The sequence below is a fragment of the Castor canadensis genome, chromosome 5 (assembly GCF_047511655.1).
Source record: "Castor canadensis chromosome 5, mCasCan1.hap1v2, whole genome shotgun sequence".
Classification (NCBI taxonomy): Eukaryota; Metazoa; Chordata; class Mammalia; order Rodentia; family Castoridae; genus Castor; species Castor canadensis.
In genome coordinates this window covers 5,413,238-5,435,182 of record NC_133390.1, presented here as the reverse complement: position 1 = coordinate 5,435,182, position 21,945 = coordinate 5,413,238, and the positions used below count along the sequence as shown (strand labels likewise).

Genomic DNA, 21,945 nt, shown 5'->3' with positions numbered 1-21,945 from the left:
ATTTCAATTCCCCAAAGAAAATACTGGCAAACTAGATTACTGTATCCAGCAAAGCTCTCCTTCACAATTGAAGGAGAAATAAAAACCTTCCATGATAAACAAAAACTAAAGGAGTTCATGACCACTTAATCAGCACTGCAGAAAATTCATACACAGAAGAGGAAGATAAACACAACCAGGAACATAGAAGAAAGACTACATCTCACTAGACAAGCAGCCGAGGAGTAGGGAAGAATCAAACACTACAAAACAAAATACCTTCCGATGATAATTCTGAATGTTAATGGCCTAAATTCTCCAATCAAAAGACACAGACTGGCAGATTGAATTAAAAAAATAAGACTGCAAGCAAGTATCATTTGTTGCCTACAAGAAATGCACCTCACTGGCAAAGACAAACATAAGCTTAAAGTGAAAGGGTACAAGAAGATTTTCCAACCAAATGGAGCCCCAAAACAAGCAAGAGTAGCTAAATTCATCTCTGATAAAGCAGACTTCAAACCAAAATTAATCAGAAGAGACAAAGAAGGTCACTTCATCTTGGTAAAGGGAACATGTATCAGGAGGAGATAACAATTGTAAACACATATGCACCACACATCAGCACACACAATTTCGTGAAACAAACACTACTGAGCATAAAAGCACTGACAGATCTCAACACAGTGATAGTGGATGCCTTCACTACCTCACTGTCACCAATATTGGGACAAATATTTAATATTTCAAGTATTTAATATTGATTATCATAGGAGGTGGGAATGGAGTATATGTATGGGTTAATTTGTTCCCACAAGCTTAAAGGGTGTTGGTCATAAAAATAACCTGATGTTTTAAAAGGCTGGGGACCATTACATAAGTAAAAAAAGCATCAGGTGTTTGTGTGTGTGTGTGTGTGTGTGTGTGTGTTGTAGGGGGAGGGGAGATGTGTAGACCCAGCTCTGCCCTTGCTTGTATTGTGAGTTTTCTGCCTTTATGATCTTGTCACTACAGTGGGGTGATAGTGACTGTCCTGCCTATGTAGGCCTCAGGGTTACTGTGAATAAAATGAAGGAGGAAGACAAATATAATTTGAATAGTTAAAAGACATCAAAATGCAAGGTGTTATCTTCAAGAAACTCATGTTTTCTCTCATATGTGGAATATATAACAATATTATGAAAAACAGGTCATGCTAAAGGGAGGTCACAGAGGAGAGAGGGAGGGTAAAAGAAGGAGGTTAAGAAGGTGGATATGGTTGATGTGCTTTCTCTACCAGAATGAATATAGAATTTTTAAACCTTTTGAAATCACCATAAGAAGGGGACTGTGGAAGAAAGTTAAAAAATAGAGGGGATGAACCAATTCAGGTTGTAGTACATACATACATGGAAATGTCACAAGGAAACCAATATATAGCTATCTTAAACAAACAAAACAAATCAAATATTTTCAATTTATATGATGTAGGTGACAAAGTCGCTGGAGGAAGCAGCTTCCCTTCCCAATGGCGATGTAGCAGGGGAGTCAGAGAGTACTGCGGAGGTAAGGGCTAGCATTGCAAACCACCCTTCCCCATGCCAGTGTCTTCATGGTGGCTACCTGGGCCTAATCTGTCTGTCTGTCGCCTACCTACCTTCTGTCTGCCTTATTTACCTGTTTCTGTCCATCTCTGCATCCATCACCTTCATAACCCTTAAGTGGGTGAATGGAGACTCCCCACCCAGGCAGTTTGTCACTGCAGTTTTGCGGTTTGGGGAGCCTATGCTGGGACAACTCAGTGACCTCACCAACACGAGGTCTGTTGGGCTGAATTCATGTCATGATCTGAACAAGGTGGTCACAGCAGGTGTGGAGTGGATGTCCCTTGGGAGTTTACCTAAGGTTGATGACACCTGGCTTTCTATTCTGACCAGGGAACAGAGAAGACTGAAGAAAGTGGAGAAAATGAGGCACAGAAAGAAGACAAGGAGGACATGGGCAACCTCCCTGAAAACCCGGAGAAGAACGTGAGTGTTGGCGTTTCTCACTGTAGCTTCGTTGGATTCAGGTCTGTTTTTCACTTACTGGGCTCCTGCCAGGTGACAAGAATTGGGCTGCATTCTGGGTATATACCAAGGAGGAAGAAGGGTAGAAGCTGAGAGTTTAGCCAGGAGGAAGAAGGTGACTTTCCTTAACTGCTGTTGTTGGTAACTGCTGTGGACTATGCAGAGAGAGCTAACTGGAGGCCAGTGGGAGGACCCTGAACCCAAGCCTGGAGGGAACCAGCTAGACAGGCTTCAATAATTGTTTGCTGGGTTGTTAGGGGTAGGCTAGGCTCATGTTCTCCATCAAACTAGGGTCCTCTTGGTCTTGAATAATACCGCACAAGGGGGTGGAAGTGTATTTGTGGGGCACCAACAAGAACTTGAGGATAAAAGGGTGCCTGGGGGAGGAACCTGACTCTAAATTCAACCCCAGTCAGGGGACTACAGATCCCTACTAGTCCCAGGGAGAGGGTTGAATCCTGAAGAGGTTCCTAGTCTGGGGAACAGACTGATGAGTGGGGAAGGAAGAGGGAAACTTGTTCTCTAAGCGCCAGGTGGGACTTGGGGCTGAATGAGCCACTCACTGAAGGACTTCCGGGAATGTGGCTGGGAAGCCAGGCTGGAGGAGGCCTTGGCTGCACAGGGAGACCAGTGGGGCTGAAGTGGGGAGCCTACCTGTAGGAGAGTTTCAATGGGAACATCATGACAACTTTATAAATTGCTGGAAATGTTGCAGTTTGTTTATATTTGTATTTGGCTTTTATCAGGGTAAAGTTTTTTACTAAAGAATTTTAGTAAAAGGTAAAATTATTTCAAGTTGGGTTCTGTGCTAACCTAACAGTCTTATCTGCAAATCTTTAAGCCCTTGGCTTGATTGACTATGTGATTATGGTACCTCCCCCACTTTGGCCTCCTCCAAAACCAGTCCCCACAAAAGCTCCTTTCTCCAAGGCAAATGTTGTTATGGGTGGCAAGGAGCTCCCACATTTAAGGCCAGACCCTCAGAGGGCCTGAGATTGGCCTGTCTCCAGGCCGGCCGCCTTCTCAGGTCACACTGGTGGCTCTTGCTCCCTCCTCTGTCTACTGCCTGACACTCACCACCACTGACACCTGTCCTTGGTTCTGGCCATATGCCACATCAGCAGCCTGCACCCCTGGTCAAGCTCCCAACAAAAATAGCTTCTGTGGAAGGTCCTCAGCCTTCCCACTTCCTGGCCTCTCTCTGGCTCCTAGCTTCCTCGGAACAGCATGGTGGGACCACTTAAAATTGTTCGTTTCTTCGCTGTGTTCTATAATCCTGTGAGAGCTTGGCTTAATTGACCAGGTGGCTACAATTATTTTTAAAAAGCTATTTTCAGTACAATTATTTGCTAACCATAAAAGTCAGTTCAAGCTTTGTACATAGAGGGATTTTTAAGGACTGGCGTAATTCTGACATTGTGTGATTCTGGGAGCTAAGGTTGGAAGCTTGTTATTTTATTCTTTAGTTAATATACCCCACCACATCCCAAGAAGGATTAGAGGCAGATGGCGCTTTTCATAAATGCATTTATTCAACATTTTATCAGCACATTGTTCCACGTGCCTGGCAAAGCTCAGTGACTGGGGAGCACACAGTCGGGAGGGAGAGTCCCGCTCCTGGAGCTGGTGTTCAGGTGGAGCTTGCGACCGCAGTACCTATTCTTTTAGGGTCACTTGACCTGTTGAGGCCATTTGTTAAATTCTCTGAGCAATTACTTTCTCCATTTCAAGAAATTCAAATGCCAATAAAGGTCAATTCAAACACTGTTAAAGAGGCTAGGTCCCTCCTAATTGCTGTTAGTTAACCCATAAAAGTTGAGACTACCAGCCATTCCTATAAAACCCCTACTGCCCTCTGGAGTAATGCTAGTAAGCTGGATACAGTTAATGAAAATAATTGCATTTAGGAAAATGTAAAACTCTATGTTACATACAGCAAATTTTAATCTGGTCCCATGTAGATAAGAAAATTCATGTTCTTTGAGAGCCAAAGAGTTACTAGTAGCCTTTATGCTCTCCTGCCAAGTGATTTACTGAGCTGACGCCTTTATTTTTTTGGTGGTACTGGGATTTGAACTCAGAGCTTCATTCTTGCTAGGCAGGAGGAGCTTTACCATTTGAGCCACTCCACCAGCCCATGAGTTGGCTTCTTGATTCCAGGCAGTGGCTTTGTCCTGGAAATCCCCAAGGAGTGAGCAGACAGGTTATGGTGACAGACATGATGATTGTTGGAGCAGATCAGAGGGTCCCCTAAGTCAGTCTTAGAGGTTAGGGAAGTCTTCCTTGTGAACATTGTTTTGAACAGTGTCCTGGAAGGGCAGCTGATGAGAAAAAATGCATGTGATTCTATATGGCTGAAATAGAGTGGGAAGGGATGAAGCCAGAGGTACAGGTGGGGGCCAGGTGGCTTTTTGCCAGTTAAGGAGCCTAGATTTATCCTGAGATGAAAGTTTGCAAACACAACAGTAGCACAGTAAGGCTTATTGTCTGTAGCCACATCTCTGGCTACACTGTGGAGACTGGAAATGAGGATGTCTGGGGGATGGTGACCACATGGTGACTCCTTTCAGCAAGTCAGGTGAGCAAAGTTGGCAGCTGTGCCAGGAGGGACAGGACACAGGCAGGGCAATATTAAAGAAGTGCAACCCACAGGACACTGAAAAGTGAGACCTGGATCTGCAACAGGTGTAAACAGGTCTGTTCTTCCTGGACGTTACTTTTGCACGAACACTTGGTGTGTCCCAGTGGTGTTTAACATCAAGATTAGCTGGAGGTTCCCAGGCTGGGAAATCTTCCTGGTGTGGCTCTGACTTGGCCAGCTCTGTCAGGCATTCACGCTCTGTGCCAGTTCCTGAGATCTGAAGCCATTGCTCTGGAACCGGCCTGAAACGTGAGGCTGGGCCAGGGGATGTAGACGTGTGCTGGATTCTCTATTACTCACCCTCCATGACTGTGGTTCTTTCTGTTACTAATCCTGAGAGACAGCCTGGTAGAGAAGGAAGGACACAGAATTAGTAGCCAGGAGACTTGGGGAGAGTCGCTATTGTGCTGTTTACTTGCTCTGTGACCTTTGGCAAATCACTCAACTCTGGTCTGCGTGTCCTTGTCTGTCCAAAGAAGGGACTGGTGAGAGGATACATATGGCAGCACGACTGCTTCCCACCCCAGTCTAGGATCCCATGAGTACACTGCCTGAGCTGCAAGGTGGTGGGGTTTTCTAGGACGACGTAAGAAGCTGTCTCTCCTTCAGCCATGGGAGTGCTCTGGCCCCAGGGAGGTCATCATAGGCCCATGCTGGAAAGCAATGGAAAAGCTCTTATTTCCTTCTCACAGCTGCATTTTAGAGATGTCAGCTGGCTTTATTACCTTGATCTGGGGGAACCGGGATTCCAGGTGGGTGGCAGGGGACCTGTACGAATCTGTGATGACCCCACCCTCCCTTACCCTGAAGGCTTCTTTTTACCCAGAAATCTGTGGTTAAATACTGCATGGTTCAGAAATGCTGTCATTTTGTTCTGATAGAGAGAAAGGTTTTGGTCTGTTGTATTAATTGGTTCAAAGCTGAAGTAAAGCATACATACAGAGACATTTTTTTGCTTGCATATATGATCCTAGTTTTACCAGATAGCTCTACAGATCTTTGGTGTGCTTGAACTAGACATACGATTAAGTGATATTACTAGTGGATTACGTTTTATAAGGACTGTGGGTGATAGGAAAATATTTGTAAGCTCATAATCTCCCAAATGCTTGGAATATAATGCACAAAATAAGAAGTGGTCACTGTTACTATAGCTTTACCGTTCACATAGTTTCTGGACAGATTAAAGTGTTTATTCTAATGCGCTTCTGTCTTATTACAGTTTGCTTAATTTTCAGCTACAAGTTAAAACTTACTTGAATTTATGTTTTTCTTTATGGACCTAAGGAAGAAGAGGGAGAGCGAGCAGTGGAAGAGGTATGGTGGTCTGTCATCTTTCACAGTTGTGCTTAATCTGCTTAGTGAAAATGTCTTCTAGGTGACCGCATGGCAGCTTTAGCCATGTCCCTGGTTCTTTGTGAAATGAGGGAGCCAGCACACCCCATGCACCCTGAAAACCCTCCTGTAGCCTCCAAGAAGGGAATTCTGTTGGAGAGAAATTTGGGTGGGGGATCTGGATAGAGAAGCAGGCTTGGCTGTGGGTATTCCTGTGTCTCCCATAAAAAGAGGACTTGTGCGTTTCTTTCCCAAAGTCAGGCCTGGCCAGGCCAGGGCTATAGATGGAGATTCTTTCTCCTCTGGTCCTTCCCACCCCACTATAGCACACAGTACCTGCAGCCCACACGGTACGTCATGGTGATGTTCTGATGGCTTCCTAGTCACCTGCTGATGAGGGAGGGATTCCTGTCTTACGGTTATGGGGCTGGAGTCACAACACCTGACGCTCATTAGTTATGCACACTCACCACCTAGGGGAGAGGACTTCCAGGCAACTCAGGGTCACGCGTTGGGAACAGTATACACGAGCAAGGGAGGGTCCGGTCCTGGTGTTGCTTGGAAGCCACCCATTCCCAGGGGTTCTTGTGGGATCTTTCCAGGAGAACATGAGTGGTTGGGAAGGACTAGTAACCTGCCTCCCCAATGTGGCTCAAGTGGTAGAACACCTGCCTAGCAAGTGCAAGGCCCTGAGTTCAAACGCCAGTGCTGCTAAAATATAACAAAAAACCCCCAGTGCTTCTCGTCTGCTGGCGTGCATCAGAATCACCTCTGGTGGTTTTTAGATTTTTCCAGAAGCCTGGTGTAGTATTCTGTTTTGCCTTACTGTGATACAGGCTAACTTGCAAAGAAAAAAGTTTATTTAGTTCACAGCTTTGGAGGCTAAAACCCTACAGTTTGGTGAGGGCCTCCACTGGCTGTGTCACCAATTGCTGGTGGCAGAGGTGGGACACAGGAGGGAGAAAGAGCTCACATTTGCCTGGCAGAAGCTAGAGAGCCGGACCCCACAATCCCTTCTGAAGGCACTCCCTAATGACCCTCAGGACCTCCCACTTCATCCAGGCCCCACCTCCCAGCACTGCCACACAGAGGACCAAGTTTATGACACATGAACCTTTGGGGGTAAACAATGTCTCTTTCTGTGGGTGAATAAGAGCCCAGAGGTGTGGCCCTGGTGAAGCTGCAGACTTCCCTATGTACCTGAGCTCCAGAGCTGTCACTTTAGGAAGCCCCCGCCAGGGATGGGAGATCACATAGAGACAAGTGCCACCCACTCCCTACGTGTGACACAGCCTTCCTCTCCGCTCTTCTTCCTGTCAACAACAAGGAAAATAAATGTCCCAAAGGAGAATTAAAACTCAGAAGTAAAACAACAGATTCAATAAGATAAAAGAATTTAAGAAAGAAATATCTTACAGTGGATAAAGATAGAATTAGAACAACTCGAACACAAAAGAATAAAGTTTCACAAAGATAGACGATTAAGAATTATATAAAATAAGGAGAAAGTATTATAATTTGGGAGTACTGAGTTATGTATTTAATGTGACCAGGAACTAGAGAAAAGGTTAGATCAAAAAGAATTAACCTAGAAGGTAACACCCACACACAGGAAATCAATGTGAGTCAATGCCCTGTATAGCTATCCTTATCTCAACCAGCAAAACCCCTTGTTCCTTCCTATTATTGCTTATACTCTCTCTACAACAAAATTAGAGATAAGGGCAAAATAGTTTCTGCTGGGTATTGAGGGGGGGAGCGGGAGGGGGTGGAGTGGGTGGTAAGGGAGGGGGGGCAGGGGGGAGAAATGAACCAAGCCTTGTATGCACATATGAATAATAAAAGAAAAATGAAAAAAAAAATAAAACTAAAACTGAAATGAGTATATATTAATACTATTTAGTATTAAAAAGCTATGAAGCAGCCAGGCACTATTGGCTCACGCCTGTAATCCTAGCTACTTGGGAGGCTGAGATTGGGAGGATCATGTTTCGTGGCCAGCCTGAGCCAATAGTTTGCAAGACCCATCTCCAAAATAATCAGAGCAAAATGGACTGGAGGTGTGGCTCAAATGGTATAGCACTTGCTTTGCAATAGCAAAGCCCTGAGTTCAAATTCCAGTATTGCCAAAAAAAAGCTACTAAGGGTAAAATTTAGAAAAATGAAACTTATCCTCTGTAGCATGTAATTTAATGTGCCTCTTTATAGAGTCTGTGCTTGCACTATAACCAGCACTCTCGGGTGCAGTGGAAGACCTCATGTTCCGTGTTTGGAGCTGGAGGTTGTTTGACCAATTGAAGAATAATGTCTTAAAAACACAGAGGCATTAAACACTTTTTTTCCTTTCGTGATGCTGGGGATTGATCCCAGGGCCTTCAGCATGCTAGGCAAATGCTGCACGGTTCAGCCATATTCCTACCCTTAACATTTATTTTAACTTGAAATACATAAATGGTTATTGACTGCCATTTTTTTTAGCTATTAGAACAGGGACTTTTTTCCCCCTCTAATCAGAGTACAAATATTAGTAAGCCTGGTTGGTTTTCTAACGCAACCATACTCATTTGCCTGTCTAGAAGTTCCAGTTTTGGTTTTTTAGAGCAGAGATTTAAAGACACCTGGAGCCACCTGAGTGTGTAAGGACTTTATGAATTCTCCTCCTTATCCCAAGCTTTTAAACACCTCATTTATGATAACAAAATTTTAAGGTGATTTACATATATTGCATCTTTCTGATGCATTCTATTAAGTCTCCATAGGAAAAAAGTTCTCGCCCTGCTTGTATTTCATTCACTTTCCTGATGTGTCTTTCAATTATGTAATCACGAGGCTATAAATGTCACACACGCATGGCAGCAGACGTGACCAGGGCTGGTGACCGCGGACTCCATGGATGGTGGTGCCGCACCTACCGGTTGTGAGCGCTGAGTGCGCTGCTCACCGGTCAGTCAGTGTGATCTCAGAGAGGTTCTCCAGGTGGTGTCCCAGGTCAGCAGCAGCACCTCCCACCCAGAGACCTCCAGAAACAGTAGTTCTCCCTTCTCCATGATTTCATGTCCCATGGCCCACTGCAGTCCAAAAATACCAAATGGCATCTGGGCATGTGAGGTGTGTGTGGTGTGTGTGGTGTGTGTGGTGTGATGTGTGTGTGTGTGGTGTGTGTGTGTGGTATGTGTGTGTGTGTGTGTGGTGTGTGTGGTGTGTGTGGTGTGTGTGGTGTGTGTGTGGTGTGTGTATGTGTGTGGTGTGTGTGTGGTGTGTGGTGTGTGTGTGGTGTGTGTGGTGTGTGTGGTGTGTGGTGTGTGTGTGGTGTGTGTGGTGTGTATGTGGTGTGTGTGTGTGTGTGTGTGTGGTGTGTGTGTGTGTGGTGTGTGGTGGTGTGTGTGGTGTGTGTGTGGTGTGTGTGGTGTGTGTGTGGTGTGTGTGTGTGGTGTGTGTGGTGTGTGTGGTGTGTGTGTGTGGTGTGTGTGTGTGGTGTGTGTGTGGTGTGTGTATGGTGTGTGTGTGGTGTGTGTGGTGTGTGTGTGCGTGTGCCATGTTGCTGGGGACCCTCAGCTCTAGGTTGTGATTTCATGTTCCCTTTCTTGTGGCGTCTTTGTCCCTTGCCTTTCTCCATAATAACTTTTGTGTTTTGTGACCACAGAGGGAAGAAGTGGCAGTGGAGGGAGCCGAAGGGGAGGCCAAGGCCGAAGAGGGCGTGGAAGAGGAAGGAGGAGACTCTTAGGTGGTTCTGGGCTTTCCCAGGTAGCTGCAGCGCTGGGAGGGCAATGGCCCGAGGCCAAGCTGCCTCTACTGGGCACGGGTGGCAGGCCGAGACAGGTGCGCCTGACCCGGGGGGATGGCAAACCTCCAGCCTGCAGCCTCCTTAACGACGGTGGCAGGGAGTCATGCTTAGAAACCACACTGTTCAGGCCTAAGTGCCAGATATTGTGTTTCTTTTCTTAAACATTGGCTGGAACGCTCACGGACACACTTGGGAATGTGGCAAAGTGCAAGGAACCCCCAACAAGCCTTGGCACCTTGTCGTTTTAAACTTCTTAACAGCTGGGTCGGTGCCAAGTGATCGCACGCAGCTAAGGACAGTGTGCGGTGATGACGGCTGAAGGATTTGGGAAGGTGGGCCGCAAGACAAGACAGTGTTGGGGTGAAAGCAGAGGTTTCACCAGACGTGTGGCGAGCTCCCAGGAAAAGGGTGCATGACGCGTTTCTGTTTTTATTTTTTGGGGGGTCGCTGGGGTTTGAACTTAGTACCTTGCACTTGGGCGTGTTATGTATTCTCAAATGATTGATGTTATGACTGAATTTGAGGCAGTGGACTAGGCTGCTTGCTTATAGTTTTGCTGTGGTGCTGTGAGGGGTTTTAAAAAATTTAAGTGGAATCCTGTGGATGTCTTTCCTGCACCCAACAACGTGAAGGGTTTCTGGGCCATTGCTGTCAGAAGGCAACAGGGAGGAACAGGCACTCGAGCACGCAGTAGGTCTTCAGCTCAGACATGTGCTGAAGCTTGATGCATGGAAGGGTTCATTTAGAGATGGAAGAAAAACTGCCCGAGTGCTGTGAGAACTGCTGACCAATGGCAGTGCTCTGTGTACCCAGGACCAGTCTTAATAATACAGACCTCCCTTTTCAATATGCACACAAGTAAAAAGCTAATTTCAAACACGCCGAATGTATTTAGTGTATTTGGAGCTGGTGAGAGTAACTGTCACTGTTTATTATTGCACCATAAAATTTTATCCTTCATGTACATTTCAGAGTGAATCTGGCTTGGGGTTTGATACTTTTCCCAGCCAATTTCTTCCATGTGCTGGACACACAGACCTTTAGCTTAAGGTTTACTGATTGTACTTTTGGTCACGATTGCAGTTTTAAGCAATGTCTTGGGACTCTTTTGAGAAAAAGAGGACTGGCAAGTTTAGGAGATTCTACTTGAAGAAGAGTAGGAAATGCAAAAGGACTGATATTTATCTTTATGCCAGAAACAAAAGAAACCATAAAGGATCCGCAATAAAAGACTCGGAAGTCTATTCACTCTGCTTGCAAAGTCCCTAAAATCATGTGATTTTAGTGTGATAATTCTAAAAAATACTGAATGTGGAATGGCACAGCCCAGAGAGATTCCTTAGTGTAGACAAGTGGCTTTATTGGCCATTTACAAAAAAGTAACATTTCACTGTGGCTAGCACATTTTGCCTATTTCTCTGATGGGTTCTAGGTTGGAATCCTGTCCATAATAGTCTATTGTGGTGTCAGAATACCTGAAAGTGAAGGTGTGCACCAGACGACACCCTAAATTTTATCCCTGACCCCCACACAGATTCAGTTTCCTTCTTTAAAAGGCAACATGCCCTAGCTGGGTGCTCCTGTAATCCGAGCTACTTGGAAGGCAAAGATTGGGAGGATGGGAAATTCACACAGTTTGAAGTCACTGTGAGGGGGAGGAGGGAAAGCAAGACCAGAGCAGAAAGGGCAGGAGAGTGCCTGCCTAGCAAGGGCACAGCCCTGAGTTCAAATCCTAGTACCACCATAAAAAAAAAAACAACAAAAAAGCCCACAAGTAACATGCTAGTGTGACCAGGTGTTCTGCAAACTGTTCACAGCTTGAGGATAGTCAGGCATTCTATCTGACAAGATAATTTTAAGGAGAAGGATGACAGAGCAAGACTAAGAAAGAAAGAAAGAATTCTCTTTTCTCATACTTGGAGCTGGAGGTAGAATCTGGGTTGATGCTGGGGTCTCAGGAGAAATAGTGTACAAGGTGAGACAGACTTCTCCCTCCCCGAAGGAGGTAGAAAGGCTTAGCCATGGACCGCTGACATTCCCCCCTCTGGGATTCAGCTGGAAACTCATCCTCTGATTTCTGTGAAGTGCTTCCTTCTGTTGTTGGCCTGTGTTAGCACAGAGAAAGGGTTTTCCCATGAGAAAAACTTACTTTTCTTTCCTTGCACTGGGAATGGAACAGTAGGTAATGGTTTATCAGGCCTTATTTCCCTTTGCTGTATGTTCACTAATGAAGATTGTGATAAAACTCCTTGTCTCTCTCTCTTTAACCATCTTGCTATAACATTTCCCCTTTCTTTTAGAAAACCAAAGCCCACGAAGCAGCATTTCAAAAGTCTCCCCACAAATGTAACCAAATATTTTGGCCCAAAGCATGCACACCTCTCTCAGTACATCCGGGACTCCCGAGGACTCGTGCTGTCTGGCGAGGTTAGATACACAAGAACGTCTTCTCAGTCACATTTGCAGGAGGTTAAATGTGAAGACCGTCTGCCTACCTTCATGTGCCCAACGTTCTTGGCCTCTGCTCGTTAGCACTATTCGCTCTGCACAAATAGACCTTCTTGGTAATACTCTGAAAGAAAGATTGAAAGGAATAGAGCCTCTCCGGTACAAAAGAATTTCTTTGTATGTGCCTTTTGCTTCCTGTCATTGACTTAACTTTGAAAGGAGGTGCTTTCCAGAGAACAGCCATAGAAATAAAGATTCATAGCAAATACTTCATCCGTGTTTCTTTATTCATTGTCTCTGTGTGCAGGTGCCTGAGCTCAGTGTGTCTGCGGTGAGTGTAAGTCCCTTCTGCCTTGGGGTGGACAGTCTCGGTGGCAGTGATTATTTGGTCCATGTTTTCAGGGTGCCTCAATTGTCTTTTTATGTCATATTTTGTGCTATCCAAATGGCTGTCTTTGGAGCTGAGCTCACTGTAGTTCTGTGATCCACACATGTAGGGAGGATGACAAGGACAAAGATGGGCAGCTCACTGCCCTTTGCACATTTCTGAGCATCAGGGAGCAGTTTCTGCTTCAGTTTTTCTGACCACTGATTGATTTGCAGTCATGGCTCATGTGGAACCCAGTGCTGTACTTTTGCCTCCCATGGCCAGGTATGTGTGGTCACCATCGCTGCCAGCCCTCCACCCCGGCCTTGCACTGGGTAGGTTGGACAGCTCCTCTGCCCACCTCAGTTTCCTATAGATATTTCTCTTTCTCGTGAGAGAGATGTTGATGCTTGTGTTTTTCTTGCAGCAAACATCGCTTCTGTCTGGTCAGAAGGGCTCATCTCGTTGTTGTGCTCCTTCCCTGTTTCACGATCATGTAGCAGTTTCCTGTGGGGTGGCCACAGATTTTCCCCTCCCAAGCCTACCTGCAGAGTGGATTGCATGGTGGCAGGAGGCATGGGGTCTCAGGACCCTGGACAGCAGCTCCCTTCTTGGCACCTAGTAACAGACATTTCGAAGGGAATTAAGGTTATTGTGTCCTGAATTGTTGAAGTCACCTTTAAATCCACCTCTCCCTCTGCTGAAAGTAAGGTGAAAGACTACAGTGAAATAGAAAGTCATATAATTAAAAATTCCTATTTTTATTTCGTGGCATTTAATTACATCCTATTTTAAAAGCTTGCTCATTTTTATAAACATCGACGTACAAATAGGCCTTCAGGTGCTTGTTGCTTTGGGCTGCCCTTTTAGGGTGGAGTAGGATGGAGGTAGGGTTAACTAGTGTTCACAGATTGCTAAGTGAGAATGAGTATTTGTGCCAATAATAAGCAAAGGTAACAAACCATACCTGATGTATTCAAATTGAATTAATTTTTCTTATGTTGTTTTCCTGTGAGTCAGCAAACTAACATTCTAGAAGAGTAGTTTTTCTTACACACGTCTCACTTTAAGGTGTCGAAAGGCAGAACCACTAGATGGTAATATCACACGACCAGTGTCAGTTCCCGTCTTGGTTTGGTTTCACTCATCACTACAACCTCCACGGGTAAGTGGATCCACAGTGAGGAAAGTCTCTAGGATATGTGATATCAAAATACAGTTAAAATTACATGCTTTATCTGTTACAGGAAGCTTTTAGAAACTAAGCAGCACTGTGAATATGCAAAACCCCCAGAAAACCCCAAGTGAACAGGCAAAAAAAAAAAAGGAGGAAAGCAAAGTCCAGAGAGATGGAGTATTGTATGTTGATCTGAAGCTGAAGGAGATTTGATGAATTTGTTTAGTTTAATGGAAGTGGAAGCCTTCAAAGTAACTGTTTTGTTTTGTTTTTTGGAAAAGCAACTACACAAAAATTTGCGTGCATTTTTCGTAACCACTGAGTAATACCTGCTTCTTCTTCCGTCCTTCCCTCTGTGCTTCCTCTTCCTTTAGACTGAAATCTTCCTTCAGCTCACGGTCATGATACATGTTAAGGATGGTTTGTTCTCAGTTTTCTTGTTTGAATATAGAGGTATAGGAAGAAAAAGAATGGATCATCTGCAAAGGATCTTGGGGAATCTTTCCAAATGTTTTCTCAAAGTCCTTTAACCTTGGAACCTGTGCAAGCCTGGGAAAAAGGGGAAGTGGCCTGCAGGCACTGCAGTAATAGAGAAAGTCCACTAGGTGGTGACAAAAGACAAGCTTCTTGATTTGGTGTGAGGCCCTCCGAGCCGCCCTCTGTCCTGTGCCCACTGCAGGTACTGCAGGTTGAAATCAGAGGGTGGGTATGAGCTGTTTATCAATCAGACAGGGAAAAGACAAGCAAAACCCGAACCCTCCAGCCAACTGCAATAATCAGTGTGTCGCTTTTGATGATTTATCCAGGAGAATTTGTTTTGGGCAAGACGCAGTGCATTCTTAAAAGCTTTAAAATGAGTAAGGTATTGCTTGGATTCCCTCCCTTCCCTGATGTGGAAGGAGTCTAAACTCAGTCAACAAGTGGCTGCACAGCAATAATTCTGATAAAGATACAGGGTCTTCCTGTGGCTTCTGACTTCTTCTATCTCACCATAGAAGTAGGCACAGAGTTCTGATTACTTAAGGGGCTAATTGTCCTCAAGCCTTTTAGTCCAAATATTTGGAAATATATTCACGATCTTACCCAAGGCATTCTTTTACAGTTGTCTGGGGTACTTGGCTTTTTTAGTACTTCATCTTGGGAGTAGAAAAACCGAGTTGTGAAGTCTTAACTTATAGAAAGAATGGAATACTTGTAAACCCCAAACTCAGAGTTTTACAGGTATGAACTTACCTCACACAGGGTACTTTCATGTTGAGCACACTTAAAATTTACTTTTTGTTTACTTCTTTTTTTACCCAGGAAACCTGCAAAAACATTTATTTATTAAAAAAATGAGATTGTATTACAAGGCTCCTCTGCATTTTGCTTTTTCTCGTCTAATGCATTGTGGAATCACTACAGGTTCACTGGCAAACTTTGAAGCCTTGTGTACAGTGGCTGTGTGATATCCACGGAATGGAGGCACCTTCTTCACCCAACCACTGTCCTGGTGAGACAATGCCCCGTTTCCTGCTCACAGTCTCTCTGCAGCATCAAACACATCCTTGAACTTGCTTCTTGGTACTGTGGGTTGAATCGTGTCTCCTAAAGGGATGCGTTGAACTCCTGACCCCTGGTGCATACGAATATGACCTTATTCGGAAATAGGGTCTTTGCAGATGTAATTATGTTAAATGAAGTCACTGGTGTGGGCTTTAACCCAACATGACTACCAGTTATTTATCTGTCTGGAAATATTATTCTCTGATTTTATTTTTACTTAACCCTAGACATTTTCTCATGTATTTAAATATTCTTCAGCTACACTATATTTAATGTCCTTATGAGTCTATTATTTGCAGGTACCGTAAAATTAAATGATCTCTGAGTGACTGGCAGAGTGACTCAAGTGGTAGAGCACCTGCCCAGCAAGTGTGAACCCTGAATTCAAACCCCAGTACCACCAAAAAAACAACCAAAAAAGTAGTCTTATAAAATGCCGGGTGCCAGTGGCACTGGATGCCTATGCTAGTGGGGAGGCAGAAGGACCAGGAGGATCAAGACGTAAAGCTAGCCTGGGCAAATAATTCCCAAGACCCCATCTGGAAAATATCCAACACAAAAAAGGGCTGATGGAGTGGCTCAAGCGGTAGAGCACCTGACTAGCAGGTGTGAGGTCCTGAGTTCAAACCCCAGTACTGCTGAGAGAAAAGAAAAAAACCAATCTCTGAGTATTGAGTATTTAGACTGAGGCTTTGAAATTATAATCAGTGTGATAGAAAATGCTCCTATAAAGATGTCTTTGTTTTTTCTTTGTGGCACTGGGGAATGAATCCAGGGCCCTGTGCTTTCTAGGCAAGTGCTCTACCACTTGAGTCACATCCCCTGTCCTTTGTTTTTGAGATAGGGTCTTGCTGACTTTGCCCTGGCTGGCCTCAAATTTACAGTCCTCCTGCCTGTACCTCTCAAGTAGCTGAGATTATAGGCATGTGCTGATATCTTTCTTTACAGTCATGATTAATTCCTTAGGTGGGATTCCCAGGGGCAGACTTACCTGTAAGATCGAAAGGTTTGTAAACTTTGAAGTAACAGTTTACTTTCACTATTCTTTTAATTCAGTTGTTAATTCAAGTGAAAAAATATATATTTCTTTAATTACTAAGGAGTTTGACCACTTTTATTTATTGCATTTTTTTTCCTTCTTAGACATGCTTTTCATATCCTTTAACTATTGTTTTATTTATTGATGTCATCTTGATTTTAATGCTTGGCATTTTCTTTAGTTCCTCTTTTCCAAGCCCATAAAGGGTTTTCCAGAGAAACAGGATCACAGGATGTGTGTCTCCATACATGTATGAACCTATAATGTGCATTTTACATACACAGTTATAACCCGTCCCATCGACTCGCTGCATAAGGAACCAGATGGCACATGTAATCAATTACATCACATACGCTTGTGGATTTAGAAGGATTTTAAGGAATTGTCTTTCACTGACTGCAGAGGTGGCAAGTTTAGTGTGCAGGGCAGCTGGCAGGCTGCAGGCACAGGACAAGGTCGAGTTGCAGTTGAAGTCCCAAGGCCACTTGCTGATGGATTTCTCTCTTCCCCACCCCCCATGACGGTGATCTGCTACCTTGAAGTCAGCTGATTTCAGTGTTCACCTCATCTACAGCGTACTCTCAAAGAAACAACTACAATGTCTGACCAGATATCTGGCTACTGTGGCCCAGCCCAGTTACACCTGGCAACCCAACTTCCACCATGTCTCTTGAACCCACTTTCTGTTGTTCCCTGTCACATATCCTTTAAAGGGAACATTTTCCTGTATATAGGGTTCTAGGGTTCTTTTTTGTGTACCACTTGACCCGTGCCTCATTCTCCCAAGAAAAAGTGCCATCTGGTTTCTCTTCCCTTGTCTGTGGGTTGACTGAGTGACTTCCTTTCTAATGATGAGTGGTAGGAGTGATGCTGTGTGACCTCCCAGTCAGATTAGAAAGGCAATACAGTGCCCACCTGGCTTTCCATCTTGGAACACTGCCCTTGGGTCCCAACCACCATGCTGGGAAGAAGTCCGGGCTCCTTGGAGAGGTGCATGTGGGATTCTAGTGGACAGTCCAGTCCCGTCAGAAATGTTAGTGAACGAGATTCCAGATGATACCAGCCTCCAGCCTTTGAGCACCCAGGTGACATGGAAGGGAGTGGAGACAAGTTATCCAAACAGGTTCACAAGCCGATGAAGGCGTGCCTTGGCGGAGTGAGCTGTCATGCAGCAGTGGACCACGACACACACAGAGCCTCCTTCTCTGTGCTATTCTAGATGGAATGCCCTTCACCACCAGTCCACATGCCTAAGTCTCACCAACACACAGCGGCCAGTTGATGTCACCTCTAGCATTAAGCTGTCCTCAGTATTTACTCCAAACTCTGGCATTTCAGAATGTCTTAATGAGTCTCTTTCACTATCCCCATCACGTTACAGATGTCAGCTCTGTCTTTCAAGTCAGTGGCTTTGAATTCTTTTTTTTTGTTGTTTTTTAGAGGGATTCACAATATGACATTTGGACGGACGGATAGCTACTACAATTATAGTTACAGGACCTTGAACCCCAAGAAACTTAATCCAGAGCGGTTTGAAGCCCCTGTGTTAGATTGTAGGATTTGAAGTAAGTTTGTGTGAGGTTTCTTTCTATCACAACATTCTGAGCATACAGTTAACGAGTCTTGACAAATGTGTGTATTCAGGGTGCAGGTGTCTGTCTCACCTGTACAAGAGGGTATCTTCTTCGTGCAGAAGTCCCCACGCACCCGTCCCCTGGCACCTGCTGCTCGGTTTTCTGACATTCTAGATTAGACATTCGTTTCCTAGAGCTTCATAGAAATGAGGGAAACAATGGTCTCCCCTGTGGTCTGGCTTCTGTCCCTCCAGGTAATTCGTAGAGGTTTTGGGGTGCATTCATATTGTGCTAATCCAGTAGCTTGGTGCTTTTTGTTTGCAAGTATGACATTATCAGAGAGAGTTATTCACACCCCTGGAAGACTTTGGGTCAGCTCCACTTTTGGGGTATTTTGAATAAAGCTGTGGACCAGTCTTTTTAATTTGTTGTTATTATTTTTGGCAGTACTGGGGTTTGAACTCAGGGCCTCGCACTTGCTAGGCAGGCGCTGTACCACTTGAACCACTCTGCCAACTTTTTTTTTTTTTGTGTGTGTGTTTTGGGTATTTTTAAGATAGGGTCTTGCAAACTGTTTACCTCAGGCTGGCTTCAAACAGTGATCCTCCTGATCTCTGCCTCCTGAGTAGCGAGGATTATAGGCATGAACCCCCATGCCTGTCTTGTCACAAGTCTTTCTGTCTGCAAATATTCTTATTTCTCTTGGGTAAATATCACACAGAAAATTGAGATTGCATGTTTTTGAGGACATAATCCACGTTCCATTATCTTTGGTGACCTGGGAGCCTAGGGCCTTGAGCCCAAGTTTAATACAACTTCTTGGTGATAGAAGGGATGGAGATTCCCTGGACCTAGTCTAGGTACCAGGTGCGCTCTCTAGAGGAGTTTTTATGTATTGGTGTACAGTGTCTGTCCTTCGGGATTGGTCCCTGGATTCCTGGGGATACCAAAATCCAGGGATGCTCAGGTTCTGTATACAAAATAGAGTAGAATTTGCATATAACCTGTACACATCCTCCCATGTGCTTAGGTTGTCACTAGGCTTTTACAATATAAATGCAATGTGAATAATTGCTGTACTGTAGTGTTTGGGGAATAATGAAAAGAAGTCAAGTTTGGGTCCATCCATTCAGTTCAGATGCAGCTTTTCCTCCTGTATTTTCAATCTGGTTGGTTGACTCTGAATATGAATACCCAACTGAATTTAGTCTTTTTAACAACCATAAGACATAAGTGTTATTTTTACACATTTTTTTCATGGTACTCAGGACTTCACACTTGCTAGGCAGGAGCTCTCCTGCTTGAATCACAGCTTCAATTCTTTTTGCTCTGGTTATTTTGGAGATAGGGTCTCACTTTTTGTCCGAGCCAGCCTGGACCACAATCCTATTATGCTTCCCCATATTGCTGGGATGACAGGCATGTACCACCACACACACCTTTTTCTGTTGAGATGGAGTCTTGCAATTTTTTTTTTTTTGCCAAGTCTGGCTGGAACTACAGTGCTCTTGATCTCAGACTCCTTGTAGCTTGAGATAATAGGCATGTGCCACTGTGCCTACCGATTTGTTGTGATGGGATCTTGCAAACTGTTTTTCCCCCCAGGGTTGGCTTTGAATTTCTATTCTTCTAATCTTAGCCTCCCAAGTAGCTAGGGTTATAGGCTTGAGGCACTGGCTCCTGGCGCACAGTTTTCTTTTTGGCTGGAGAAGTGTGAGCCTGCAGAGTTAAGTAGCTTGCCTAGGAGCACACAGCTAGTTGTAGAACTAGGGTTGAAGCCCTGTTTGACCCTGAAACCTAGGCTTTTTTTCTTACTATAGTGGCCCATCCAAGCAGCAGGGTTGATTTAATTCGTCGGAGAGTCTTTGACTTTTCTGGAGATACTGTGGAGTGGGCAGAGCCTCTCTGGCCATCCTGGTCTTCTACAGCTATATTTTGAGGTGACTTATGCTGGTTTCCTACCTTGGTCATGCCAAAGTATAGCCAGGTGTTATAATATAGCTGTTATGACCATTGATTGGGGGTTCAAACATTCTTCAATTTTGACTTTTGTTTCTTCTACTTCCCAGCATGTGTGACCTTTGGTGACATATGACAAGTCATACAGCATCTCTGTGTCCCAGTTTTCTCCTCTGTAAAATGGGTAGGATAATACTTCATAATGGGCGTGGGTAAATGAGTTAATGCACCCACAAGGTGCTCCCTGCATATGGGGCACAGTCAGGTGTGTCCACTGAATTCTCCAGTACTCACTGGATGTTGTGTGTCACTTTGTGAGATGTTGGAGGCGTTGCTGTTAGTTCCAGAAGAGCTTCTTTCATTGCTGTAGAGTGACTTGAGTTTGTTTGAGTTCATTCAGCTCCATGCCCATCTGTTTCTCTTTTTGGGCAAGATCTTTTCCATAAGGAGTGATTGACCTAAAATAGAAAGAAGTCAAGAAGAAAGAGATTATAAAACTGAAAAACAAACTCAAGCTGAGCGTGCTGACTCATGTCTGTAATCCTAGCTACTCAGGAGGCAGCGATCCAGAGGATCAAGGTTCAAGGTCAGCCCTGGCAAACAGTTAGTGAGGAGTCTCCATATTGTTTTCCATAGTGGTTGTACTAATTTACATTCCCACCAGCAGTTGATGAGGGTTCCTTTTCCCCCACATTTCGCCAATATTTTTTGTTGGTGGTGTTCTTGATGGTAGCTATTCTAACAGGAGTGAGGTGGGATCTTAGTGTGGTTTTGATTTGCATTTCCTTTATGGCCAGGGATGGTGAGCATTTCTTCATGTGTTTTTGGACGTTTGGAGTTCTTCCAAACGTTCATTTGCCCATTTCTTCATTGGGTCAGTGATTTTTGTGGAGCTTAATTTTTTGAGTTCCCTGTTTATTAATCTCTTGTCATATGTATAGGTGGCAAAGATTTTCTCCCATTCTGTGGGTGGCCTTTTCAATCTGGTGACCATTTCTTTTGTTGTGCAGAAGCTTTTTAGTTTTATAGAGTCCCATTTGTCCATCCTTTCTCTTAGTTGCTGAGTCATTTGAGTTTTATTGAGGAAGTCCTTGCCTATGCCTATTGCTTCCAGTGTATTTCCTGCTCTTTCTTGTACTAGCTTCAAAGTTTCAGATCTGATGTTAAGGTCCTTAATCCACTTTGAATTGATACTTACACAGGGTGATAAACATGGATCTAGTTTCAGTTTTCTGTATGCAGATATTCTGTTTTCCCAGCAACGTTTAAGAGGCTGTCTTTTTTCTATAGCATGTTTTTGGCACCTTTGTCAAAAATCAGGTGGGCACAGCTGTGTGGCTTCATATCTGGGTCCTCTATTCTTTTCCTCTGGTCTTCATGTCTGTTTTTGTGCCAGTACCATGCTGTTTTTATTGCTATTGCTTTGTAATATAGTTTGAAGTCAGGTATTGTGATACCTCCAGCATTGCTTTTTTTGCTGAGTATTGCCTTGGCTATTCGTGGTCTCTTGTGTTTCCAAATGATGATTAGGGTAGATTTTTTCAATGTCTGTGATGAATGTCATTGGGATTTTGATGGGAATTGCATTGAACATGTAGATTGCTTTTGGTAGTACAGCCATTTTTGCAATATTAATTCTGCCAGAACTGCTGTATGATCCAGCTATACCTCTCCTAGGGATATATCCAAAGGAATGCAACTCAGGTTACCCCAGAGGCACCTGCACACCCATGTTCATTGTAGTGTTATTCACAATTGCCAAGTTATGGAAATAGCCAAGATGCTACACTACTGACAAATGGATTAAGAAAATGTATTTATACACAATGGAAGTTTGCTTAACCATGAAGAATAATGAAATCTTGTCATTTGCAAGTATATGGATGACATATGGTTTGAAGGTAAATGGATAGAACTGGAGAACATCATCTTAAGTGAAGTTAGGCAGGGTCAGAAAGCCAGAGGCTGTGTGTTTTCTCTCATATGTGGAATACAGACCCAGTACAAATACAAACAATATCATGGAAAACAGGTCACACTAAGGGAGGT

At 44.2% G+C, this 21,945-nt stretch overlaps 1 protein-coding gene across 2 annotated transcripts in view; it reads left to right on the top strand.

Moving 5' to 3' along the window:
- Window positions 1-12,506, top strand: part of Sh3bgr (SH3 domain binding glutamate rich protein) — a 34,974-nt gene extending 22,468 nt beyond the window's left edge. The window contains exons 4-8 of one of the 2 annotated variants that reach the window (XM_074072630.1): window positions 1,450-1,524; window positions 1,896-1,988; window positions 5,956-5,985; window positions 9,647-9,727; window positions 12,088-12,506. In XM_074072630.1, the coding sequence (XP_073928731.1) occupies window positions 1,450-1,524; window positions 1,896-1,988; window positions 5,956-5,985; window positions 9,647-9,727 (279 nt within the window). In that variant the 3' untranslated portion in view covers window positions 12,088-12,506. Of the gene's footprint in view, window positions 1-1,449; window positions 1,525-1,895; window positions 1,989-5,955; window positions 5,986-9,646; window positions 9,748-12,087 lie in introns of both variants that reach the window. The other variant, XM_020161776.2, reaches the window with a different exon arrangement.
- The last annotated feature ends 9,439 nt before the right edge of the window (window positions 12,507-21,945 follow it).